The sequence below is a fragment of the Tursiops truncatus genome, chromosome 8 (assembly GCF_011762595.2).
Source record: "Tursiops truncatus isolate mTurTru1 chromosome 8, mTurTru1.mat.Y, whole genome shotgun sequence".
NCBI lineage: Eukaryota > Metazoa > Chordata > Mammalia > Artiodactyla > Delphinidae > Tursiops > Tursiops truncatus.
Genome location: NC_047041.1, coordinates 62,967,709 through 62,995,381, shown reverse-complemented (window position 1 = coordinate 62,995,381; position 27,673 = coordinate 62,967,709). Strand labels below are relative to the sequence as shown.

At 37.8% G+C, this 27,673-nt stretch overlaps 1 protein-coding gene across 8 annotated transcripts in view; it reads left to right on the top strand.

The window, feature by feature from the left end:
• SBF2 (SET binding factor 2) overlaps positions 1-27,673 on the top strand; it is a 465,909-nt gene that overhangs the window by 408,525 nt on the left and 29,711 nt on the right. For 5 of the 8 annotated variants that reach the window (XM_019948149.3, XM_073808603.1, XM_019948148.3 and 2 more), the window contains 9 exons: positions 44-189; positions 2,182-2,380; positions 7,361-7,557; positions 9,651-9,791; positions 10,682-10,777; positions 18,058-18,242; positions 22,831-23,007; positions 25,454-25,555; positions 26,279-26,464. In XM_019948149.3, coding sequence (XP_019803708.2) covers positions 44-189; positions 2,182-2,380; positions 7,361-7,557; positions 9,651-9,791; positions 10,682-10,777; positions 18,058-18,242; positions 22,831-23,007; positions 25,454-25,555; positions 26,279-26,464 — 1,429 coding nt within the window. Of the gene's footprint in view, positions 1-43; positions 190-2,181; positions 2,381-7,360; positions 7,558-9,650; positions 9,792-10,681; positions 10,778-18,057; positions 18,243-22,830; positions 23,008-25,453; positions 25,556-26,278; positions 26,465-26,546; positions 27,387-27,673 lie in introns of those variants that run through there. The other 3 variants (XM_033862525.2, XM_033862524.2, XM_073808604.1) reach the window with 3 other exon arrangements.

The following is a 27,673-nucleotide window of genomic DNA, read 5'->3' as shown; positions in this document are numbered from 1 at the left end:
CTTCATATGAAATTGACATTCTCTTTGGTTTTGTGACTTGTAGCACCTTCTCAAAAACAATTGTGAAAGGTGCCAAAAGGGCAGGGAAAATGACGATTGGGCGGCAGTATTTATTGAAGAGGAGGACAGGGACAATTGTGGAAGAGAGAGTGAACCGTCCTGGATGGAATGAAGAGGATGACATATCTGGTATGTGAGAACTTGTTTTTCCTTCATGAATGAACTTTGTATCTTTCTTCTTATATGAGTAAGAACAAGAGACTAAGATATAGTTGCACTTAAACCTGACTCTCAAAAACCTAGATCTATCTAATAAGATGAGAGGCACTTACCAGCTTCTCAGAACTGGAAAAAAAAAATTTTTATTTTCCCAATATTCCATTGTTCAGATAAGATTTTGTTAAGTTATATTCCTCCTCTACCAAATCCATAGAGCTGATTGGCCACTGTTATGTGGGTCTCATTAAAGGGAAAAAGAAAGAAACCCCGCTACATAGAAAATTTAGGTATAAAGTAGTCCCCCATACGTTATTGTTATGGAATAAGAATAAGGAAATAAGGGCATTAAATATTCAAAGTTGAAGATTTGAGGTTTTGGTAAGAACATTGTGGGTACTCTTAATCAAAATGGGGGCCTAAGATGAAGGCACTCTTAGATGATAAGAAAAAAGTGCCTGCTAAATATTTAAAAGAGCAGAATCTGGGAAGTGGAGATAACTCTCCGTCAGGAAAATAAAGGCAGAAAACTAGCAGCAAAAGGTTATTCCTTAACCTAGTGTCAAGTATGCTTATGGAATTAACACTAGAGAGAATCTGGTCTAATAGAGAGGATGCCATTGTACCCTTTTCTTTCTCAGGCTCTTAGACTCAATCAGTGATTATACAACTGCTACTTTTACTCCTACAAATAACAACAAGAACATTTTAAAGATAGAAACCTCACCTTTAGAGAGCTCACTAGCTAAAGGTCTCCATTTCAGTATGTGTATCTACGGGCTTGCCTCTGGGGGCAGTGAAAAGACCATTTATTGGAACCCTGGCTTCTCACAGTCACATGGAAAGCCATACAAAAACTACTGCTACCCATCACTATTGACTTCTAATTCAAAGATTTTATGACTTCACAGAACAAAAACTTATTCTATGATAGTTATTCCACCAAAAGACCAAATTATATAATGCTCTTTGCTCCTCTGAAGAGGCCAACACAAATAAAACTGATACCTAATGATATATTTGCATTGTGAAGTTCACAAACTAAAGCACAAAGTCTTATAGAGATAAGCTGGGGTTTTTTTTTTCCTTTTAATGGAAGAGAGCCATATCATTCCCTTTGACTTTAGAACTTTGAGTACATTTCCAAAAACTTTGAAAGCTTAATTTGACTTCTCTCACTTTAAAAATAAACAGGGAAGTAAGTAAAGATAGTCTTTAACATGGAAATTTTTTTTTTTTTTAGTTAGAACATGCAGTACCAATTAGGAATGTTGTTTTTTTTAAAATCCTCCCTAAAATACTTCATTATTGGGAATTCTTCCAACATCTAAAATCTTAAAGGATTCTGTAACCTGCGATTGCAAAATTGTGAGGGAGTTTCCCATATATACCACATCCTCTGACAAAATATAACTTCTACGAAATACAACTCCTTCATACCTAAGAAAGGTCATTTCCCACTAGTGAACTTCTACTTAATATAAAAATTTCTAATAAAAATTTATGCTGTTTGAAGTTAACTGAAACCTGGAATGATGAGTTTGTGTAGTGATCATGTTAGAGATCAGTTTTACTGACAGGTTAGTCTCTCACAAAGTATGAATGTTTATTCTATAGAGTCCTAAACAGAAATCACTACAGGTGGACATTAATAAGCAAGCCTGACTGAAACAGAAAAATATGGGTAATGAATTCAAAATTAGATTGTTTTTAGAAATTTTGAGTTAATTTCCCTGACACTTTGAGTTAGTTGAGCTCCTGATGTTTTATTTCCTGACTATTACAGTTTTAATTTATGTTTAAGCATAATGATTCCTCAGAGAAGTTACATGATTTAATTTTGGTATACATAGCACCTCTAGCCCTAATATAAACCTCTCTTGGTTAAGTATCCTCTTCAGAAGGAAGTTTTTAATCCTCTACTTTGAGCTATCATTTCTTCAAAACCTGTTTCTGCCATCACAGTTTCAGATGATAGTGAACTCCCCACAAGTACCACCCTGAAGGCTTCGGAGAAATCTACAATGGAACAGTTAGTGGAAAAAGCTTGTTTCAGAGACTATCAGCGTTTAGGTTTGGGAACCATAAGTAGCAGCTCTTCTCGCTCAAAACCAGAGTACTTTCGAATCACTGCCTCCAACAGGATGTACTCACTCTGCCGGAGGTAAGTCTGTTGGTGGTGTCCAAAAAGAGACCTTTCCTTCCTTCCATTTGCATCTTGAATGGGCTATTTGCATCCATAGCAAAGAGAGAAAGAGAGATGCTAGAAAACAGGAGCAAGGTGTCCAGGGGTATGTGTGTTTAAGGGACACTTTTTATGCAGCATGTGCAAGCATCTCACTGACATTCTCAGAAGTAGTTATATCACTGAACAGTGCCTATATTAGATCAGAAAGTGAATGGTAAAAGTTTTTGTCCGCTTTATGAATTTCCCATATTTGTCTTTCTCGTCCCATTTGCCTCTCTTCTAACATGTCTGAGATAACTTGAGTAAGGATAGAATTTGCCCAGGCAGAGAGGAGAGATGAAAATCTGCTATAGGTCAGGGGTCTGCAAACTTTTTCTTTAAAGGGCCAAATAGTACATACATATTTTCAGTTTTGCAGGGTATATGTTCTCTCATTGCAACTACTCAACTCTGCCACTGAAGCAGCCATAGACGGCACATAAATAAATGGGCAAGGCCAGTTTTGGCCCACAGGCTGTAATTTGCTAACCCAAGTGTAGGTAGGGTTTCCTTATGCTGTCTAATTAGAATTTTTTCAGGAGATATTACTTAAAGAATGTAAATGAACACATGTTCTTTTTTCTGTTCTTTTGTCTATTGCTGTTTTGTATATCTGTTAAGCCCTATTCCATGCTTTATATCTTTTAAAACTACATTTCTACCATCCACAAGTTTAATCATTTTCATTTCCAGGTAAATTCTATTCTTTGCATTTATAAATTACTGGTTTGATTAAATACAATAATGCTGTGAAAGTACTTTGTAAGTTGTAAGCCTTGTACATGTCTTAGAAAGTTGTCTTAATGTTACTATTAGTTTCAATCCTACTGTTCTCAAAGATAGAGATCTCATTTTAAATGACAATTTAAATGTACAAATACCAATGTGAAACTTGAGAAACAGATTGGGAGTATAGTGTGAGATTTGGGACAGATAAAATTTTTGCATTAAGTACTGAAAGGCTGTGATTTTGTTGAGTATGCAGTAATTTTCCTGATACTCTATCGTTCTAACTATATTCTGTTTGTATATAAGTGTAAGCGAAGGTGTAAGGCGTGATGTCCTACTATTTGAGAAGCTTGCTATCAAAATCATACCTGACAGTGAGAAAACAGACATTATTTATCATTTCAATCTGTCAGAAACAAAATAAAATCTTAACAGACCACTTATTAGAACACTTATTATAAAGAACTTATGGTGATATTAAATAACATAAATCCCTCAAGTTATTAGAAGGAAGGAAATGGAATAATAAAAAATAATCCAAAAGAAGGCAAGAAAGGAGAGAAAAGGAAGTATGGAACAGATGGGACAAATAGAAAGCAAAGAGTAAGATGGTAAATTTAAATTCAAATATATCAGTAATTATGTTACTTATAAATTGATAAATGCTCCAATTAAAAGAAAAAGATAATCAGAATTTTTTTAAGCTTTATGCTGCTTTTAAGGGCTTTATCTAATGTACAAGATTACAAAAAGGTTGAAAGTGAACAGAAAGAATACACCATGCAAAACTACCTTTAAAAAAACCTATTGTCACTATATAAATATTAAAGTAGATTTTTAAAGTAAAATTTTACTAGCAATAAAAAAGGATGGTTCATAATGACAAAAGTTTCATTTCATGCAGAATTTATTATAAACAAGTATAGTTTATTACAAAAATACAGAACTGGCTTGACAATTGAAAATTAATCGGCATAGTTCACCACATTAAAATAATTACGAAGTGTTTTAAGTTCATTGTATACAGAAAAGCATTTTATAAAGTGTAATATATATTTATGATTTTTTACAGAAGAACCCTAAGCAAATTGGAAATACAGGGGAAGCTCCTTAATCTCCTAAGTGTCTAAAAAAATCCTATAGCAAAAATTACTTAATGGTAAACTATTGAAAACTTGTACTCTGAGATCAGGAAAAGAATGCCCACTATCACCACTTCCAGTCAGTGTTGTACTAGAGGTCTTAGGAAGTACAAAAAGACTAGAAAAATAGATAATAGAAGTCAGAAAGATTGAAAAGAAAAGAAAAGATATGCTGGATATCCATACAAGAAAAAAATTAATTTTGACCTCTACCTTACACTGCATAGACAAAAATCAATTCCCATTGATCTGTAGATCTACCCGTAAAAGGTTAAAATAATTAAAAGCTTCCAGAAGACAGGAGAATATCTTCATGACCTTGAAGTAGGGAAAGATTTAAGACAGGAAAAACACTATCCAGAAAGTAAAAAATTGATAAATTAAGAAGTCTTATATATCAGAAGACATCATTAAGAGAGTAAAAAGGCAATAACTAATGGCAGAGGATATCCTCTTTTGTGAGGATATCCTGGTGGGCAATAAATATCTGAAAAGATGCTTGTATGGCTGTTAGCATAACTGATGCCATCTTGGGCCCTTACGGTTTCTCCTGTCTTTCGCTGACCCTACCAAGCACTGTACTATGCAGTGAATCACTTCTCTGTCATCAAGAGCTTTGTAGTTAATAGATATTGTTTAATTATCATTAGGACCAGGTAGCCTCTATGCTCTGTTAGTCCCCAAACAATGATGAAAACCTTCCCATAAGTATTCCCAGTACCCATGAGACTAGTTACCTATTCATATCTCTTGAGAATGCACATCCTGTTTCAAGCACCTACCCCCATACCCTAGGTTAACTATAAAATTGTCCCAGTGGCCCCTCAGTGGCTTGGAATGCAGTTGAGAATGTTTCCTCATCATTATTCATCCGATCTAGATCCCACCCTATGAGTTAGTTACCCTGTAATAAACTGATCCATTAATTATATGGAGCTGCCTGTCTGATTTTTTAGTCTCAAGATGCCTTCTCAGTTTGATGGGTACTTTTGGTTCCCTCCATCCTCCAACAATGCTCAACCTATTAGTCTTCAGATAAATACAAATTAAAGTCCCAGTGAGACTGCTTTATACCTGCAAAAATGGCTAAAAGTTAAAAGACCAGCAATACAAACTGCTAGTAAAAATGTTGAGCAAGTAGAACTCTTTATTGCTGGTGTGACTGTAAATTGGTTAAACAGCTTTAGAAAGCTGTCTGGCAGCATCTACTAAACTTCTAGACATGTATTGAACAGTGCACAATCTGTCATGTATCTGTTGGAAATTCTACTCCATCTAGGAATGCATATGTTCTCCCAAAAGACAACTGCAAGAATGTTCATGGCAACGTGTTTCTTACATAGTCAAAAACTAGAAACTACTCAAAATCAACAATAGAAGAATAGATAAATAGTATAGTCACATAGTGGGCTACTATATAGCAATGAAAATGAACAGACTACAGTTATATGCAAAGGCTTGGATGGGTCTCATAAACATACTGTTGATCAAAAGAAGCCAGACACAAAAAAATAAATTCTATTCGTTCCTTTTTTATTCAAAAAAACAGGCAAAACTCATCCATGTTGTTAGCAGTCAAGGATAGTGATAATCTTTGAGGAGGAAGAGGGAGAAATAGTGATTGGGAGGTGACACAGGGGATGCTGGTTATGGTCCATTTCTTGACCTAGGTGCTAGTGATATGGATTTCTAAAAAGAAATAGAGGGCCCTAAATAATGGAACTGCTTTTCAAGTCTTCTTGAATGATTATGTCTGTAGCTAGGTCTCTTTATCAGTTTGTGGTATTAGAAGAATACAGCCTGTAACTTCCTGAAGCATGGAAGTACTAAGTTTTCAGAATACTTCCAAGGTATCTCTGGTTAAGTATTAATGTCACTGATTTGTGCACAGAAAACAGCTAACATGTTAAATTTCATGTTAGGTATATTTTACCATAATAAAAAAAGTCACAAAAAAAGACATGGATTAGAGGTTAGGAGGTTATTAATATGAAATCTCTTTGGTCTAATATTTCTAAATAAACTAAAGGAAAGAAATGCTCTGAAAGCTGCCTGTCTTCTAGTACTTAGTAATCTTTAAAAACAAGGTCTCTTGCCTGTTTTTCATTTTCCCAGCATCATATCCTGTAACTTTACGAGCTAATCTTTTTTTTTAATTATCAACATGTAGTGTTAATAAAATATTTAAACGTACTTGACATTTGAACGAATTGTTTTCATACCAAAGATCATTTGGTTTTGATTTTTAATCCTTTCACCATCTCTGGCAGTCTAAATATTAGTGTACTCTATTCTCTGTTGTCATTTCAGCAATCCAATGAGTTGACAGTTTGATTTGTCATTCTCATAAAGTTGACACTAATACATTAATCTTGGGACTTCCCTGGTGGCGCAGTGGTTAAGAATCCGCCTGCCAGTGCAGGAGACACGGGTTCGATCCCTGGTCCGGGAAGATCCCACATGCCGCAGATCATCTAAGCCCATGAGCCACCACTACTGAAGCCTGTGCATCTAGAGTCCATGCTCTGCAACAAGAGAAGCCACTGCAATGAGAAGCCCGCACACAGCAACGAAGACCCAACATAGCCATAAATAAATTAATTAATTTTTAAAAATACATTAATCTTGCAATCTTTATTTCAAGTCATGTATAAGGCAAGGGAAATCATGTTTAACAGAAGCCTTTTTAATAATTCTTTGTAACGTTTTCATTTTCTAAGCTTGTTCCTTAGCAAAAGGCTGCAGTATCACTGAAGTAGGCTTATTAAAAATAATAATAATAATACAGATTAGTGGATGAGTTAGCTGTCTTCACCATCTAGGCCTTTTCTTCTCAAACCCTAAAGAACTGAGTTAAAACTTAGTTTCATGTTTGAAATATGTGTCTTACCACTCCACCAATATGTTTGAGTCTTAGAAAATTACTATGATATTATGATATTCATGTTCTTATATTCTCTTTCTCTCCATTTCTTTTTTCTTCTCGTCTCCCCACCCCTCCTCGCCCATCCAAATTATTCTCTTTCTCCCTTCCATGTCCCTAAAGCTATCCTGGCCTTTTAGTTGTACCTCAAGCTGTACAGGACAGTAGTTTACCAAGAGTAGCCCGCTGCTATCGACACAATCGCCTGCCTGTTGTATGTTGGAAGAACTCAAGAAGCAGTACCCTTCTTCTGCGATCTGGAGGATTCCATGGGAAGGGAGTAGTTGGCCTTTTTAAATCTCAGAACTCCCCTCAGGCAGGTAAGCAGCTCTCTTACAGCAGTATTCTGATCCTTCCACTTCAGAGTATTCCAAAAAATGAAGGAAGTAAAATCTGGGAATGCCAGTTGTACCCTTTCATCGAGCCTCTCACACATAGCCTTTTCCACGGTGCTATATACATGTACAGCTTAAGAACTAGACTTGACAATGTGGGGCTCCACCTTGAATTTGCCATCTTGCTTAATATGTCTGTTTATATTTGGATTTTAATAGAAATTAACATAATGAAGTCTTTGGTTCTAGGCTGTTTTCACTTCACAAACCAGAGTATCCACAGATGGAAACAGATTACATATACTAATCATTTTCTTTTCTTTTGGGAAGCATTAAATATATTTAACCGCTTCAGAAGCAAATAGGGATTCTGTCCCATGTGGTATAAGATATCCTATCTCATTCCTACAAGACACACACACACACACACACACACACACACACACGGGCCAACTTAAAAAAGATACACTAAGTGATATTTTTGAGCACGATGTCTGAGGTCTGAGGTCAGTCGGGAGCTATATTTTGCTAAGCTTTCTCATAACTTCTAGCTTAAAGTAGATGCTCAATAAAATTAAACAAGGACTGCTAAGATATCAGATCCAGTTTAGGGATGGCTGCTGCATTCTTTCCTCTTTGGAAATGAACTCACTCAAGTTCAGTGGTTCAGTAGGTAGAACCATGTGCTTTTTGATATCTCTTCTTTATTCTCATCTGTTCCTTCCTGAAAGTTAAAAGTTGGCCAGTACATCTTTGATCATTCAGTTGACTGAGGGCATGACACACACCACGCTATATTATTATTGTTGTTGTTGTTATTTTTATTATTTCACCTGGCATTTTTGTGTAATTGAAGGCAGTTGGCTTTTAACTTTTTCTGCCCAGAGGAATCCTCCCAAGCCACATAATGGGTATAATAGAACACAGCATATGTAGGTTATATAAAGTGAGAGAATCATTTCAGCATTAATGCATTAATGAGCATATCACTAAGCATTAATGCACATATCACTGAACTTTTAGTTAGAAAAATTGAAATTGTTTTATTCCACTGGTTTCTTATTTTTCAATATAAATTTACTATATTTCACATTTTTGAGCTCACACATTTGCTCACATTTTAATATCTCTGAAATTGGAATGCAACTTACAATTCATGTGACAGAAATAATTGTGTCATGGTTTAAATGGCAGAGTTTTTTAGTCTTAGTACATAAAATTGTGGTGCATCTTATAATTGATGACATTTTAGAGTTTATAAAATATGATGGCACCTTAAAGTTGATAAAATACAAAAATATAGTAATGCTAATTATTTATTTCCTATTCACCTTGTAAGAAAATTTGTTAATATCTATTGTCCTTCCAGTGAATCTCTCCCGATGCCACTTTAAAGTGCCTGGGCCAATTTCAGTGATTCTGTTTTACTCCACACAAGCCAGGCTCAGACTCCCTCCAACCCAGACTTGCTCTGACAGTTGTTTCCATCTGTGCATACTTTTTGATCCTCTTTCAAAAGGACCAGGGAATTGAGCAGCAGCTGCTCTTGTCTTCTCATCTTCCTCCTCTCTTCCCACAACAACCCTCTACAAGTTCATATCCCCTAGGCCTATGTGACAGAATTGGAATAAAATTACTGGTACTGGGATATTCTCACCTCTGCCCATTCTGGGATGCTGAGGGAAACTGCTCCATCCTCTGCTCCCAAACAGTGGCATGGACAGAGTGGTTGGGGGAGATCATCAAGGACATGTTGTCTTTTATGAATCTTTATTTTGAGTTGATTGGTTGATGAGAAACTGCACCTATGCTTGGAAGGACCGGCTGTATGTTGGTTTTCCAGACCTGGGCTCTTTCTGGGAGGATGATGAGGCAATCAAGAAGTAGGTGTGGTGAAACCAATATCATAGGAGGGTTAGCCATTTAATAGTTTGGAGCTTTAAGTGGGGCTGGTTTCTATATTTGGGTATGGTAACTTGAAGACCATATATAGAAAGAATAAGCGTATGTATATAGAGAGAGCCTGTTTTATTAACATAGATACAGTTTGTTTTATGTAATATCTTTTCCTTTTATAGCTCCTACCTCCTCTTTAGAATCTTCCAGTAGCATAGAACAAGAAAAGTACTTGCAAGCCTTACTGAGTGCAGTTTCTGTCCATCAGAAACTCAGTGGCAATAACACCCTTACTGTCAGGCCAGCACTTGCTCTGTCTCCAGGTAAGATTTAATAATATTTTTCTTCTTGACAACTGTGAAAGGTCATATTCATTCCTAGGGTTAGTCTCTTTAGTTATTTGCATTGTTCCTTCAACATGACCCCTTAATGTTTTACCTTGTGGGGCTATAACTTTATTTTATTTAGACATCAGGGTACCACTATTAACTTCTAGTAAATAGTAACCAAATTTAGAGATTTAATTATTTCCTTTTTAAAAGAGTAATAGGAGAGGTGGTGGAAAACATAAAGTCATGTGGGATTTTTTTTTTTCCTGGAATCTGTTTTACATAGACTTTAAAATATTACAGAGTTGAATGTGTAAGTTGAACATCTGTTTATTAAATGTATATTTATTAAAATCATCATGTATAACTTTGAAATTCCTGAAATTTCTGCAGCCTTTTATGATTTGCAGTACAGTTTGTTTTCACTAGATTTGGATGAAGCCATTAAGACTTGTACTAATATTCTGTTTCAGTTATCATGTGATGGAACCCCAAAGGGTTCATGTAGAGGTAACCCTAATGTGTTAGACACAGGAGCATGTGACTTGAGAAGTTGGTCTCCTTGGCTTAATCAGCTATTTGAATAGCTCAACATAAGCAGAAAGTGGCTTTTCTTGTAAAGTAACACCATGCATGCCTTGTTTCATTTATCATTAAATTCTCTGATTGCACTTGCCAAACCTAACTCTCTATAATCTTGCAGATGTGTGTATCTCTGAGGAAATAGTAACAGTGCCTTGTTATCTCTATTAAAGCTTTGGGTACTTAAAAAGTACAATGTTTGGCAGCAATTAGACATGCTACACATGAAGATAACTTTTTGTCATTTGAGTAATGTTAACCCGAACGACATGGTTTTTGTTCTTCTTTTTGGCTGACTTTAGGGACTGAAAGGAGGACTTCAAGAATGTCCACTGTGCTTAAGCAGGTAGTGCCAGGACATTTGGATGTAAACCCATCCAATAGCTTTGCTCGAGGAGGTTAGTAAGATTGATTTTATAACTGAGCACTGATACAACCTTAAAAGCAGAAAACTTTTTTCTAGATAGTGATACTTCAAATCAACTAATTATGGTTAAATTTGTTTTTAATTACCCTTTTCTAAACGAATGATCAAATTTATTACTAGCATGGTGACAGATGAGTTTAGCCTCGTGGGACAAGAGGTATAATAATTGCTGAAATCTTAACATACTGATGAGTTTGGAAGCACTGGGAGAGGAGGGGAACATATCTAAATGGTGACTCAGCTCTGGCAGCATTCCATGATGCTCCAAGTTTGCAGTGTAGAAAGGCTGAGCACAGAAGCATAGACAGTTAGGGAGACATGATTCCAGACTCGAAGGCTGTGCCTCCAGTGCCTGTTATCTTTACTCCTGTTCTCTGAAGTGCTAGTTTGAGGAGTAAGAGACAGTGGTTCAGAATCAACGTAAAGACTCTATTTTACAAAATTCACTTTTTTTCCTTTTGAAAACCAAGATTACTATGCACATCTCCTGGCAGCCATATTGATTCTTTAGATGCTTTTTTCCCTACCTCATCAGAACTTTCTATGATGGCAGAATTTCCTAAGAGCTTTCACCCTTCTTCAAGTATCTTCCTAATCAGGCCTTAAGGTCATTGTATTAGTTTGCTAGGGCTACTGTAACAAAGTGCCACAAACTGTGTGGCTTAAGCAACCATTTGTCTCACAGTTCCGGAGGCTAGAAGTCCAAAACGAAGGTGTTGTCAGGGTTGGCTCCCTCGGGGGGCCATGAGGAATAATCTGTTTCACGCCTTTCCCCTAGCTTCTGGTGGTTTGCTGGCAATTTTTGGCATTCCTTAGCTTGTGGAAGCATCAGCCATATCGCTGCCTTCATCTTTACATGACATTTTCCCTGTGCATCTGTCTCCACATTTCCCCTTTCATAAGGACACCAATCATGCTGAATTACGGGTCCACCCCACTCCAGTGTGACCTCATCTAATTACATCTGCAATGACCCTATCTCCAAATAAGGTCACATTTTCTGAGGTACTGGGGGTTAGGACTACATCATAAGAAATTTGACAGGGGGTAGGGACACAGTTAAACCCATAACAGTCATATGTAACTTTTTCCGGAACTTTTAAAATACTATTGTTTTAAAGTTGAAGACACAAACTTCATTCTTTTCATCATTTCTTTCTTGGTGAATCTGAACTAAAAGATAGTACAGTGACTTTCTCCTAAGGTTTCTGGTATTTTTGTTGCCAAGAACTGTCAGAATTTGGTTCGACGTTGCAGTTCTTATTGCTTTATTTGCCATCTGAAAGCTTATATTAGCAGGCACGTCAGAAACTTTTCCCTTTAACTTTTAGTAGGGTGCAACTTCTGGCATATGTCTGGTTAGCTGAAGTCTTCCCATCCCCACCCTGCTCTTGAGTTTTGCCTTTGTAAACTTCATCAACAACATGTTATCTCTTCCTCCATTGGGCCAGGTGACCCATAATATAAATTTTAGGTACAAAACTGTCTCTCCTTCTGTGTTGGTACCTAAGGCACAAGGATATTCACCAATCTGTTTCAACTACATTATCTTTGCTTTTTTTATATTGGCCTCAGACTCATGGCTTTTTTATACAAGGGAATCCCCACTAGTGGTTACATTCTAGTCATGAGTCCATTCTTTGCTATTCTCAAAGGTACCTGGAAGGCTGTATTTACATTTTAGGATTAAAATCTCCTATTTAATCTGTTTATGACCCTTTCTATGCATAATGAGGCCATAATTATTATTTCTGACCCCCTTCCCAAATATTTTCTTCTGAAAATTCCTGTAAACTTAGTGTGTTTCCTTATGACAATTTTTTGCTCCTAACCAGGTCCCTTCATTCTGGTATCTTAAGCTAGGATCCAGAAACGCAAATCTTATTATTTTACTCCATCTCTTAATTCTTCATTCCCAAAGCCTCCAAATCTCCCAAGGTCCCAGTGATTAACTGGAAGATGAGATACGGCTGTTTCCTGGCACCTTCAACTTCTTCTGTGATCCCTGGCGCTGCTTTCCTTTGTCTCCTCTGATAGCATCATCCCTCTCACATAGAGAAGCAGGAATGGACTGGGGCAAGCAAGTTTGGGAATTCTCAGAAGATTCCCTATTAACATGAACATGGCAGGTAGACGCACACTCAGATTGGCCAGGGCAAGACTATATGTAGACACCTGCATGCCCTGACATTAGTTCATTTCCTTGTTCCCACCCTCGAGTACAGAGTCTCTTCATTCTTCCAGAGAGCTGGGTACCACTTCTCCAGCAGTTCCTCATTTACCCTGTGTGGGAAGAGCCTCCTGTCTCGAAATCTCCCTCCTAACCTTCTCCTTTTTCCTCGTCTGTATTTTCACTGTTTTTCCATTCCTTTCATTGTCATAGAATCTTAATTACAGGTTTCCTTCTTATGTTATTTACACTGTGTGCCTTTCCCACTCTGATGAGCCAGGGTTTAGACTGACCTTCACCTTCTCCTTCACCCTTTTTCAGTGAGGGTGGTCACTTAGCGTTCAGCATGCACGTTGAAGAGTTCCTAAGCCAGGGGAAGCAACCTTTTTGACGCAAAAACCAGTTAAGAAAAAATGAAGATGTGAATTGCTTTTCATTTAAAATTACAATAGCTTTTATGCCCCATGGGGAAAATGCAAGTATTTGCAACTTGGATAAATTATCTTGTTGTATAGAAAAATGCCATGAGAAAATCTGCCTCTTAAATATAAAAATGAAATACCTGGGTATATTTGAGAAGTAGCCACATGGAGGCAGCTTTTAAATTTTTCATCCTTTACATTTTCATAGCCCTTTAAGTTCCTCTACAGTGTTATTTTATCCTTGAAATAACCTCCAGGACAGGTACTTTAGGAGGCTTTGAGAGATGATGTAACTTAGCCAAGATCACTTAGCAGCCAAGAGCATAATTGGGACTAGGATTAGGTCAGTCCATTTCAGTGCAGCCTTCACTGAATACAGCTTATACCTCATGCACTGTGCTAGGCATAAGGTCACATCCATAAATTCAATATACCCTGTCGTCACGTCCAACCCAAGCATCTCTTTTCCTTCTCTCCTTTGTTCTGAACAGAGTAGAGAGAACAATACCATTGCTTAGGAAATGCTCATGCTCTGAACAACACTGCACTCCCATGGGTGGGATGAACTGTATCACTTCTTCCCTGAAACAGTCCCCTTAGCCAGACCCTGCTGGACAGATCCAGGGTCACATGATTGCTTAGGTGACAAGACATAAAGAGTTTGGTTCAGTTACATTCAGATTCAAGCTGCAGTCCTACCACTTAGTGTATGATATTGAGCAATTCAGGAAACTTCGTAATTTTCAGTGTCCTCATCTGTAAAATGGAGATAATAAAAAGTATTCTAGCTTTAGAATAGTTATGGGGAATGAATGAAATAATATATGTAAAGCACTTAACTTAGTAAGTGGCTCGTTATTAATAGGAGCTCAATAAATGTTAGTTCCATTATTATTGTTGAGGTTGTTGTCATTATTGTTGCATAATACTCCACTGAAATGGGAGGAAAGTCTACATTTGTATGTAAATTACCTTAAGCCAGGTTGCTTCTCACTGGCCAAAGGCAAGCAGATAAAGGAGAATGTGTCTTAGGCCTAGACCAGTAACTTTCAAACTCTTTTGATCATGGCTCACAGTAAGAAATACATTTTATATCTATATGTATACATATACATTTTATATCACAAAGGTAGTACTAAGTCACAATGCAAAATGTATATAGACTATAGTGAAAGTTTCATGAAACAATATTCATCTATACCACATGCAGTGCTCATAGTATTTTCCACTCTAATCTGTTTCACTTCCTTAAAAATACTGGTTTGACCTTCTAAAATGATTTCACAAACCACTAAGGAGGACCCTGCAGTCTGGAAAAACACCGCTCCAGGCCGGTGTTACATGCTCAGGACAAGTATTTGACACCTAGGAATCACTCAGGAAGCTAAGCAGACCTCGCCACCAATGCAGTAGTGTAATGCCTTTGGTTAACGTGATTGCCAGATGGACGTACAGTTCTCCAAGCCCTGCTGGCCCCATATCAGTACAGCCCGTTTTCTCATTGCTGATTTTCTGCTAGGTGATAAACACTTGGCAGTTTTTCATTAATGAGGCTCTGTTTGAGAAAGTGCTTAATTTTTTTTAAATTAATACCCTTTTCATTCTTTCAGGGCAAATAATTGAGTTGAAGGTATAGTAGAGAACTACAACAGCTCATATGTATCAATTTTCAAAAAGAAAATAATCAACAAATGTTTGCAGTACCTAGATATCAGGCTCTCAGCATGGATATAAGAGTAAATGTGATTAGGTCCCTGCCCTTTGGAGTACACAATCAAGTAGAATAAAATGTGCAAGTAATCACAGTGCAATGGGATCAGAGTTCAGATAGAGCTGTCTGCAACTCTAGGAGGACAGTCAAGAATGCTTTTCAGAGGAGTTTACATTGTTCCTGGATCTTAAGGAATAAGAAGTTTGTCAGGTAAAGAAATGGGAGAAGTCATTCTAGGCCAAGGGACTAGCATAAGAAAATGATATATTTAGGGAACAGTATCTCAGAATCAGGAACCAACCACTCAGGCTTCACTGTAAGCGTTTAATGATCCATATTCCAATAGGAAAGCTTAAAACCTTGGCAGAAAGGAGAGTAGCTGGCTCGCACACAGGAGTCCCTGTGCCTTTTTCATGCTGTTCCAGGTCTTTGTTCTGTCTTGCAGTAGCATTCTCTGTGTATAATCAGCCAGTGCCTCTGGAACCCTTAGCTTTCTGACTTCCTTTGGCCACTAAAGCCATCAAGGCCCTTCATTTCCTACTTCCAAAGGAGTGAGGCAGAAATGAAAAATCACTTATGATGATTTTTCTTTTATCAAATTATGTCATATTTTATGCAGTTTTGAAATGGATAGCTTAATAATCCTGCCATTAATGTTTTCAATCCTCAATAAGTACAGAATCATTTTCCTTAAGTGATTTGAGCAGTTCCTTTACTCAGCAAAGAATATAACTGTAACTTACCGCTCACCATTATTGTTATTACCAGGTAAAGTTTGCGATAAGTCACGAAGCACTTTCTTTCTGTTGGAAAAAAACAATATTACTCAAATTACAAAAGTATTATCTTTGATACTGCCTATCATTTTGGTGCAAATAGGGATTTTAGGAGAAGTCATTACGTCAACCATCACAAGCTGTATTTTTAGTGGCATTGGGTATTGTCACAGGGTCATAAATTTTTGCTGCTTGTAACTATCTATCTGCTTATGGAAAATAAATGGAATTTCCAAATGAAAAGAGGAAAAAAAGAAGATAGTGTGGCAATGCTTAATGCTCTACTGCAAAAACATGCCCTTTGTTATTCCAAATGGTTGTTAGAGGTTCATTCCTGATATGATGGCCTTGCTCAAAGAACAAACATGTTGTACAACACATCGTATTTGCCAATCAGTCAGCCTCCTTAAATACTAGGGCCAGTGTATTCACCCCTCCCCAAATTCCTTAATTTTATTATAAAAATTTGTTTCTCACCAAATGACAACCTCCAAAAGCTTATTCCATTTGGTATAATTTTTTAGTGGCACTCTTTGCTGCGCTGTCCATTTCATTGTGCTTATTTATAATATTTATAAACAAGTGCTGAAATTTCATTTAACAGGCACTCAATTCATCTTTTTGTGTGACCGTGCAGCTTTTTATTTGTTAATCAAATCTTCTGCTTTTAATATATTTACATTTTTCCCCTATCATTAACTTAATGTTTAAAATTAACCTGTTCTTTTCTTACTCCATTTGCTCTGATGTTTGCTGCTATATACATTTCATTCCTTCTTCCTTCTTTAATCTTGCCTACCAGTGCATGGGTACAGAGATAAATGTTTTACTCAGTCAAATCCCAAATCTTCAGCTAAGGGAAGAGTCCATTATCAAGGTACTGTATTATCTGTCCTGATGTGTCACTCTTTTTAACCATCTTCATATGAAAGCATATGTGTTACAAGTGACTTTTTTCACATTTGTTTGTCAAATTATCTTTATTCTCATCCACATTCTGAATTTCCTCTGTGATGCCATTTACCGAAAAATTAACACTTGCTGTAACATCTAAGAAAACTCATAGGTTGTAATAGAAAGTTTCATCCATGTTAAGCAGAAATTTACAATACCTTTTCTTGAGAACTGGTCTCCTGACCCTATAGATGCTTATAAAGAGAAGCAGATGTGACATTATCATGATGACTTGTAGTCACCTAGAAACATGGCTTGATTTAACATTTGGCAAAGATTAAAGCTTCTCAAAGAGCCTTTCCAAATCTAGAGAATGCACTTTAGGGAAGCAGTGGCAGTGTTATGCACCACTGTGACTCCGTCACCAGCCTGAACGCTACAGTCTGTGGGCATTTGTAAGGAGCTCTGTCAAATTTGGGACTTATTATATGCCTTTGTGTTTAGATATTTGATAGTCTCACTTGCATATTAGAAATCCTTGATTTTTCTAATTAATATAATTAAGGTCAACTTATGAGATCCTTCCAGTAGCTTAGCTTGACCTTTCCCTTAGAAGACATCTGCTTCTGACTATACCTTTTAAATAAAGCTTCCTAAGATTCAGTGAAATGCACATTACTAAATTTATAACTTCTCACTGTTTTTCCTGGATACTGGGGGAAAAAAGACTAAAATATAACTTATACTGACTTAAAATTACATTATTTTGGCATGATACACAAATATTAATTCTCAGATGTTAGTGGGTTTAGTAAAGTTCTAATTTATTTCTTAATGTGGTTTTATGGTTAAATTGACTGACTAAAGCAGAATAATATTCCTTCTTTTTTGAAGCCCTGAGAAATTTACTCCACGTTCTCCTTCCTAGGCTTCATTATTGCATCCTGCCCACATTTTTTCTTTCCTAGAGCCAGTGCACTCTATTTATGATACCAGTATTTACTTATAATTACTGAATTTATATCAGTATACAAAAATAGAATTGACTTGGGTGACTTATTAGGTTCCTCTGAGCCAAATGATTTTTGAAATACTATATTAATAATGCTTATATGATGCAAAAGTAAATGACAAATGACCAATATGATACATGATTACTTAGATGAATTAATTTGCTGTTACCTCTAAAACTGTACCCACAGAGCATGCATCTTTTCCCCTATTCAGTGTCATTCTCACATCAGATTATCTCACTCAATTGTTTTGACTTTTGTGAAGGTGTTTGGGCAAGTCTTCGCTCTAGCGCTCGCCTGATCAGCTCTCCAACATCCTTCGTTGATGTTGGCGCCCGGCTGGCAGGCAAGGATCACTCGACGTCCTTCAGTAACAGCACTTACCTGCAAAACCAGCTCTTGAAACGCCAAGCAGCCCTTTATATATTTGGTGAGAAGTCGCAGCTAAGGGTAAGATTTCTTTTTCTCACTTAGAAACTTCATGGATACGTGAAGGCAGTGTATAAAACTTATTTCATAAACCAGCTTTCCTAGAAATTTTTTTTTTCTTTTTTGCTGCATGGAGTCTTAACCTGGAGTTAATAATCTTTAAAAAAATTAGCTCATGTATATGTATACATGTATGTCTACCTGTACTTATATAGATAGAGATACACATGCATACACACAATGCATATTTATTAGGCATGAAAACAAGTGCTTATTCATAATCATTTTTAAAATCAGCATAAATATCATGAATATTAGGGAGTGTACATTAAAAAAATAAGGCTTATCCAGGCTGTGTTTTTCCACTGTCTTAGTTCAGCTTCCATAGGAATCTGTGCCCATGGCAAAACAGATGTTTTTGTTCTTGTAAACCTATTGATAAAGCTGCAGGAAGGAAGAGTGGAAAGAAGAGCATGGCACTGCATATGGAGGCAAGGGAAGGCCAAGGCTACACTTCTTAAGTTACATTCTTTAAGGGTTCTCAAGACTATATAGAGTGACACGTCCTAAGACATGTCAGAAAATGTAAGATATTAGCTGGTAATCAACTTTATTCTTACTTTTTTTTTTTTTTTTTTTTTTGGGCTGCATTGGGTCATCGTTGCTGCACGGGCTTTTTCTAGTTGAGACGAGTGGGGGCTACTCTTTATTGCGGTGCACAGGCTTCTCAATGCGGTGGCTTCCCTTGTTGCGGAGCACAGGCTTTAGGCGCACAGGCTTCAGTAGTTGTGGCTCACAGGCTCTAGAGCACAGGCTCAGTAGTTGTGGTGCACGGGCTTAGTTGCTCTGCGGCATGTGGGATCTTCCCGGACCAGGGCTCAAACCAGTGTCTGCTGCATTGACAGGCGGATTCTTAATCACTGCGCCACTAGGGAAGCCCCTTTATTCTTACTTTTAAATTATTATGTTACAGAGCTTCACTATGCTCAAGTCCCATAAATTGTAAAGATAGTCTCTATCTCCAAAAGCAACAATAATTCCTTGGGGTTTAATGTTTTTGCAGTTCACACATTACAGAATAAATTTAATTACTACTGACAGGTGTGTGGGAAATAAAAGTATTTGGGGTTTTTGGGGGGGGGGTTTGTTTTTGTTTTTTATTTTGACTGTGCTGGGTCTTCATTGCGGTACGCGGGCTTTTCGTTGTGGCGCACGGGCTTCTCTAGTTGTGGCGTGCGGGCTCAGTAGTAGCAGTGCGCAGACTTAGTTGCCCTGCAGCATGTGAGCTCTTAGTTCTGTGATCAGGGATCGAACCCGCGTCCCCTGTATTGGAAGACGGATTCTTAGGCACTGGACCACCAGGGAAGTCCCTAAAAGTATTTGTTAATTCAGAAATCCCCTCAAAGTTTAGTCCAGTGCCCCAGTGAGCACTGGACAATCTAGACAGATGTTCAGCTGAACTGTAAAATGGAGGCTGTGAGCAGGATCCCACATGCTTGGTCCTCAGGATGCCAGTGACTGAGTCAGCTCTTCAGTGGCAGTCTGGCTTTGCTAGCTCTTCTCCCACTGCCTGGACTACTGCAGTCACTTAGTCACCAAGCTTTAGGGTAGAGGGAATGAAACTGCTGGGTAACGCTCAATTTTTAAATATGCACACGTGTCTTCTGATACAGCAGATAATTTTATATCCAGAAAATAGTTGGGACATTTTTCAACAGTAGTCCAGGGATGCCTGCACAGCCTCCTTGGCACCAGTGTCTTTCCCAGAGCACAGACTTTGCCCACTTCAGCACACCTCTTATTTATGATCTGAGTCACTCCCCAAGGTTTGTCTCCTGAATGCTCACCTCTACTATTCCCTTTGCACATCAGTCCTCAGATAAGCTGTGTGATCATGCATATATGAGTAAGAAAGACTGACCAATTGGGACCCTTCCTCCTTTCCTCCCTCTCTCCCTCCCTCCTTTCTCTTTCTTTCTTTCATCAATAAAATACTGTATTTTAAAAACATAATTCCATAATTCCAAACATAATTTCTGGCACAATAGTTATTAGGATTTTTGTATATTCCTTCACATTTTGCTTTTTATTAATTCAACTGTGTCTGTAGGGTATGGGTGCATATCTGTCTGACGTGTGCCACAGTCTAGCCAGCACAGCGCTGCCTAGTTGCAGCTCCACACCTTTTTATCCCAACAAAGGAAACATAGGAAAGCAAATAAGTGAGAGTGACTCATTCTAAACAATCTGGAATTGCCCTTATTTACCTTTTTTAATTCACATACTTTAATATCTTATACTTAGTAACAAATTCTTCATAATCTTAACAGTGTGTCGAACACGATGGTTGATAACTCCTGCTTTATAAGGTAGGTATACCTAGCTCAAGTATGGTTGGGAAATGGAAAGGAATCTAGTTTTTCTGAAAAGTAAACTATTTTTTATATGTTTTAAAAAAAACCAATATGACACGACACTGTAAGTCAATTTTCCAATGAAAATTTTAAAAAATAAAGTAGATAACCAACAAGGGCCTACTGTATAGCACAGTGAACTATACTCAGGAATATAAATGTCTAAATGTCTTGGTAAATATATCTGGATTGTAATAATATGTTTTGAATTGCATAGAACGTTTAAAGCAAAAAAGGATTAAAAAAAAACTAACAGAAAAGAACTCATGTTCTCATAGTGCTAAGTTCTTTATCTCAAGCCATCTTTCCATGTTGTGTAATACATTTCATATTTATTTTAATCACTGCATAACTTTTTTTTTAAACATTCAGTCCGTTTTTTAATATTTATTTTCTTTTTATTTATTTTTATTTTTCGGCTGTGTCTGGTCTTCATCATGGCATGTGGGATCTCCATTGCAGCATGAGGGATCTTTTTGGCGTGGCACGCGGGCTTCTCTCTAGTTGTGACGTGTGGGTTTTCTCTCTCTAGTTGTGGCGCGTGGGCTCCAGAGCGCATGGGCTCTGTAGTTGTGGCACGCGGGCTCCAGAGCACATAGGTTCTGTAGTTTGTGGCACGCAGCCTCTCTAGTTGAGGTGCACAGGCTCAATAGTTGTGGCGCGCGGGCTTAGTTGCCCCGCAGGATGTGGGATCTTAGTTCCCCTACCAGGGATCATCCCGCGTCCCCTGCATTAGAAGGTGGATTCTTTACCACTGGACCACCAGGGAAGTCCCATAACTTTCTGTTTTGTTGGATGTTTCGGTTTCTTTCTTTATCATCTATATGTAAAATTGCAGTCACATTTTCAAGCATATAGCTTTTTATTTTTATTTTTTATTGGAGATACAATCCACTAGAGGATTTTTTCCTACATTTTAGATTATTTCTTTAGGCTAGCTTCCTAAAAGTGGAATTACTAAGACAAAGAAACTTTTTTTTTTCCTTAATATACATTGGTAATGCTGTTTAAGAAAAACAACTTGGGGGTTTTTACTTTTTATTTTAAAATTTTAATAGGCCTTTAAAAAATAAAGTAACCAATATAAAACATGAAACAGACCCAATATGTAAGTCTTTGGCAGCAATTTTTTTTAATTGTGGTAAAATACAAATAACATAAAATTTACCATCTTAACATGTACAGTTCAGCAGTGCTAACTAAGTACATTCATATTATTGTACAGCCAGTCTCCAAAAAGCAGTTTACTCTTAGAAAAGCAGATGATCCAGTAGAGTAATTTGGGCAGAATGTGAAGAAAGTGAAAAGAACATGAGAAAATTAATTCATTCTTTGGCGTAAGAAGTTAGAGAACTTTTAAATCGTCTTCAGAAGTAGGCAACTAGATTATCAAAATAAACTATTTCAATGGGCCACCAATTTAGCATTCTTTAGTTAAAATTGCGAACTCACATAGAAAAAATTCCATATGGATTAAAAATATAAATGATAAAAATACTGAAACAAAGATTGATATATGTGTCATACTGAGTGAAAAATAGTCCAAAAGTTAGAAATCAACAAAGCCTTTCATGTTTTACTGTATATGTATTTTTTTATTATTGGCTTTAAAAGAATACAATATTAGTAGTCGTAGGGCAGTGAGATAGTGATTTTTATATTCTTCTCAGTGTTTATCTCTGCTTTTTTTTTTTTCATTTTCACAATGACTATGTTTTACTTGCATAATAAGAAACAAATGTGTATGTCTATAAACTTTAATTTGTAGAGCTCTGGAACCTCAACAGCATATTACCTTTTAATTATAATTCACATCTTGGGGAGACTTAGTTTACAGTTTTAGATTAATCATGCTGTCAGGCGTCATTGGTTCCTCCTTAGACCTCCAGGTTCATGGCCTTGTAAGTAGCTTATATTTGGTCCTATAAGCTCCATCAGGTTCCAGTCTACTAGTAGCCTCTTCAAGTTCTCAGAATGACAGCAAGCTAAGTCAAACCACTAGACTTTACTGAATGGCTCTTTCCAGCAATACTGACACATTAGCGAAAAATGATTGACTTTCTTGATCCACTGCAGCCCCTGCAGCTCTTTGGCCTCAACTAACTGTATATCACTAAGCATTACCCTGTTGAAAACATTGTTTTTTTACCTATAACACGTCGTCTGCCTAATTCTCTCTGCATCTTCATCCACAGAACTTCAAGTTAGAATTTGCTTTAAATTGTGAGTTTGTTCCTGTTGAATTTCATGACATCCGACAAGTGAAAGCCAGTTTTAAAAAACTGATGAGAGCTTGTGTCCCAAGCACCATCCCTACTGACTCAGAAGTGACCTTCCTGAGAGCCCTGGGAGACTCTGAGTGGTTCCCACAGGTAATGTCTGGAGCAGCTTATCTTATAACTCAAGAAAAGAGAGGCCCAAGGGTATACAGAATTGATATTTGAGGAAAACAATATTATGTTCCCCACTACCTGACATTCTCCCTTGATTGTGTGCCCTCTGTAAAGGGCTTTCAGTTCCAGGGAACCATGTGATACAGGAAATGAAGGGGTAGAATTCTCCATGCCTGGGTTTTTCTCTCTGTTGTTGAAACTTGCTTGGTCTCCATAGGATGCTAAGAAGGAGATTATTATTTTTAGATGGAAACTTTTTGATATACAACAAATTTAAACAACATGTATGTATAGGGCTCCTGCTCTGTTACTAACAGAGTGAGGATCCAGGACAGGATGTGATTGCTAGGTGACTCCAAGGGGCTTTTCCTCTTACTTTCTCACTTTCTATTTGTCTCTGCCTGTTCTGTGTCTCTGGACTGTGGCTTCACTCCCAAGCCAGCCCAACAAAGGCACATTGGTTGCCCTGAAGCCTACCTAAGGTTTAGGAAAAACCACATATCCTTCTTTCAGCTAAGTCAAGCTTGGGATGTTTTTAATTGAACGCTTATTGAGAAATTAAGGAGAAATAGTTATGCCAGCACACCTAACCCACATTTCTTCCAAACCACAGAAAGAAAGGTGTTTATGACATGCATGTTTTAGACACTGATGCAGATATTTGGCCAAGAGCCTCTCTGCAATACAGCCTTCAGCCTTGTCTTTAGGCCCCTGGTGCTATGTCCATTATTCCTTCCCCCCCTGTAGGAGCACACAGCCCCTCTATCCCCTGTCCACATTGACCTCCAAGCCTCCCGCCTTTTTTTTTTCCTCCTGCTTCTCTTGAGGAGGAAAAAGGGTTGTTTCCCACAGTACATTGGACTAAAAAGAAAAAAAAAGCCAGGAAATGATGTAAGTACCCAGGGCAGTGACTATTCTCAAGGGTACTTAAACTCTAGGAAAACAGCCACATATACAATTAGCTATTATATGAGGCTGTGTTAATTACTGTTAAGGCAATTCAGGATACTTTGAGTACCCATGGAAGGAGCTGATCAATACTCCCTGCTGTCCCTAAGTTATAAGCCCCAGCCCCAAAGTGTTCCTACCACTCAACCTGTCCATCTATGTTTCTCCTATTCTGTGTTCTACTCCTTACTTCAAAGTGGATTCATATCAGAAGTTAGTGACTAAAAACAATGGAAAACGTTGCCCCACTTGGGATATTGGCAGTTTAAAAGTTAACTCAGAGCACATGCTAAGCCCAAGAGAATTCAGGCCTGGTAATAGTTGTGTTATAGGAACAGTGAATGAGGACCTTCCCATTCTTGAAGAGGACATGTGCCTTGTTCCTGTGTTTAAAATAGCCTAGCTCTGGGATGAACTGAGAGAGTGACTTGGACTTATATACACTACCAAATGTAAAACAGATAGCTAGTAGGAAGCAGCTGCATAGCACAGGGAGATCAGCTCGGTGCTCTGTGACCACCTAGAGGGGTGGGATAGGGAGGGTGGGAGGGAGACGCAAGAGGGAAGAGATATGGGGATGTATGTATATGTATAGCTGATTCACTTCGTTATAAAGCAGAAACTAACACACCATTGTAAAGCAATCATACTCCAGTAAAGACGTTAAAAAAATAATTTAAAAAAATAGCCTACCTCTGTTTAAAATATGGGGGTGGGAGTGTTTTGTTTTAGTTCACAGTTGGATTCATTCTACAAGTTATGTCAAGTAATGTTTAAAATTTTTTTAAACCAGAATGTTACACATTTAGTTTTGAAATCTATGTGCTTTGCTCACACCCTAATTGTTCATTAGGGACTTGGAGTCAGTTGTCTTGGCTTAAAAAGCTGAGCACAAATAAAAGTTTTCTTCCCATTTAATACACAGTACAAATACTTTAGTATAGAATTCACATTTGATAGAAGCAATATCTTTTGTAATTTCTCTGGGGAGATGCATTATATATATTTTGTAATATTTTTCTTTCTCCTGAGATTTTTTTGTAGGTATATTTTCTCTAATATTAGAGGTTTTTTAAATGAAAAAAAGTATACAATTCAGTACTTTTTAGTATATTTACAAAGTTGTGTAGCCGTCGGAAATAGAACTCACTATATCACATAAGAACAAATTTTAAATCTAATAACTATGTTGCGAGGGCCACATAGAGCCTCACTCTTTTCCACTGGAAAGAATTATAGCTCTTCTGATTTGAGGGGAATCTTGTACGGTCAGTTTATTTCATTAAGTATCACTTGAACACATTGTTTTAAAATGTGTCATTGTTTAATCTTGATTTTGACAAAGAACTTTAAGTATTTAAAATTCATATGATTCTTTTGTCCAAATATTTTAATCCCTAACTTGTTTGATTATCTAAGGTTGATAGCAAGTCTGTCTGTTCTTGGTCTAATTGTGGCCTCCTTTCTTAACTCTTAGCTTCACAGGATATTGCAGCTTGCTGTGGTTGTATCAGAAGTACTTGAGAATGGTTCCTCAGTTTTGGTGTGTTTGGAAGAAGGCTGGGACATCACTGCACAAGTAAATTATTAAAACATATTTTCAGATATTTAATTTTATATTTATTTGTATTTTAATTCAGTTATTTTAAAATTCTGCAGATGAATCTTTTGTATAATGACTAATGTGTTTATGGACAGAGAAAGTCCTCTGTTAAACACCACCTGGTATCCATCAAAAAGCTCTGTGCCGTGAGTTTCCAGGCCCTACAGAGCCTGGAGCTCTGGCTCAGGGCATCAGGCTCCCACACCACAGAAGCATCATGCAAGCATGACCAGCGGTGTAGGACATGGACCATCCTTCCCATGTTTTGTCAGTCCTTTCTCTGGTTCTCTGTAAGCCCCTTCTTTACTCACTCCAGAGTGAAAAGGAAAAGTACGAGTATAATCTACAGTAAAACATTAATCTACATCTGCCAAAAAGTAGATGTAGGTTTGAACTGATCCTCTGACCTTATTAATTAACCTAGGAGAAGGCCACAGTCAGCAAACTGGCCAGGCAAGGATTAAATTCTTAATTCTCCTCTGAAGGAAAATGTAGCCAAAATGAATTTGAGTCTCAGTTTTTAATGGAAAGTTTGTAGAATTAATTCACTTAGCTGTCCTGGAGCAGTTAGTGAACAAATTTGCCATCCAGGTAACTTTGCTTGTTAATTAGCTGTCATCAAAAGGAAGTGCTTTGTCTTAGAAGCAGGAATTTTTCAGGACTGAAAGTAATGAAGTATCCAACCTGCTTGTACCCTAGGTGACCTCCCTGGTTCAGTTACTCAGTGACCCCTTTTATAGGACACTTGAAGGCTTCCGGATGCTGGTCGAAAAAGAGTGGCTCTCTTTTGGTCATAAATTCAGTCAGCGGAGCAGCTTGACCCTCAGCTGTCAGGGCAGTGGTTTCACTCCAGTCTTCCTACAGTTCTTAGATTGTGTACACCAGGTAAGTAGAGCAAGCTTAAATCGACTTGATACGAGAGAAAGAAAAGACCTAGCATTTACTGAGCATTGCATTGCTGTGCCAGGTACCTTTATGTCACAGCTCTGATGGACTCAGCCGTAAGACTTGCGAAAATCTCAGCAGTAGCTTCCTGGAAATGGAAAAGAAAAAACTAGTTGGTTTCTGAAACTAGGCTAGCTGAGCTGGCTATCGAGCTGGCTCCCAAGTGAAGTGGGCAGCACTCTAAATTACCATCTAATATAACGGAGCAAACTTGGCTTGTTCTCGAAGAAGGTTTGATCTAGTGTAGAACAGTAAAACTCTCTAGGTGTTGGCCAAGCCTGAAATCCAGCACGTGGTCTTCCCATTTGGGGAGGACCCTACTGTATGCCTGAAAATATAGGAGGTAGAGCTAAACCCCTAGAGAAAGAATCAGGGCCCGACCAGGCAAGCCGCTGAGGTTGAGAACAATGGCTCAGTTCTACTGGGTGGCATAATTAGGGCTAATCAAGAGACCAGACAGAGGGCTTCCCTGGTGGCGCAGTGGTTAAGAATCTGCCTGCCAAGGCAGGGGACACGGGTTCCATCCCTGGTCCGGGAAGATTCCACATGCCGCGGAGCAACTAAGCCCGTGCGCCACAACTACTGAAGCCCGTGCACCTAGAGCCCGTGCTCCGCAACAAGAGAAGCCACCGCAATGAGAAGCCTGCACACCGCAATGAAGAGTAGCCCCCGCTCACCGCAACTAGAGAAAGCCCACATGCAGCAACGAAGACCCAACGCAGCCAAAAATAAATAAATAAAATAAATTTATTTTTTAAAAAAGAGACCAGACAGAAACCCAGGTATATAATCCAGTCAAACCCAGTAGGAGCTGGGAGTGGGGGAGATGTGAATGCTCTGGGCTCCCTCTTACCTTCATCTCAGGCCTTGGTCAGTATTGGGCTTGAGAATTGGATGGCACTGGGTTTAAAAGTTGAAGGCATTGGCACCAGTGGCTAAAATGGCCTAGAAAAAGTAAGGTTGACACTTATAGCCTGTTTCGTCTGCACCACAACAGTGAATGGGTTCTGGCATGTCAAACATATTTGTCAGAACAGTGATCCTCTTTGAAATTGAAATACATTGGCCTCAAGTGTCTGTTGGAAAGAAAAGTAAAAATGTTTTTAGGAACCAGTATTGGAACTAGATCATCTTATGTATGGTTATGTT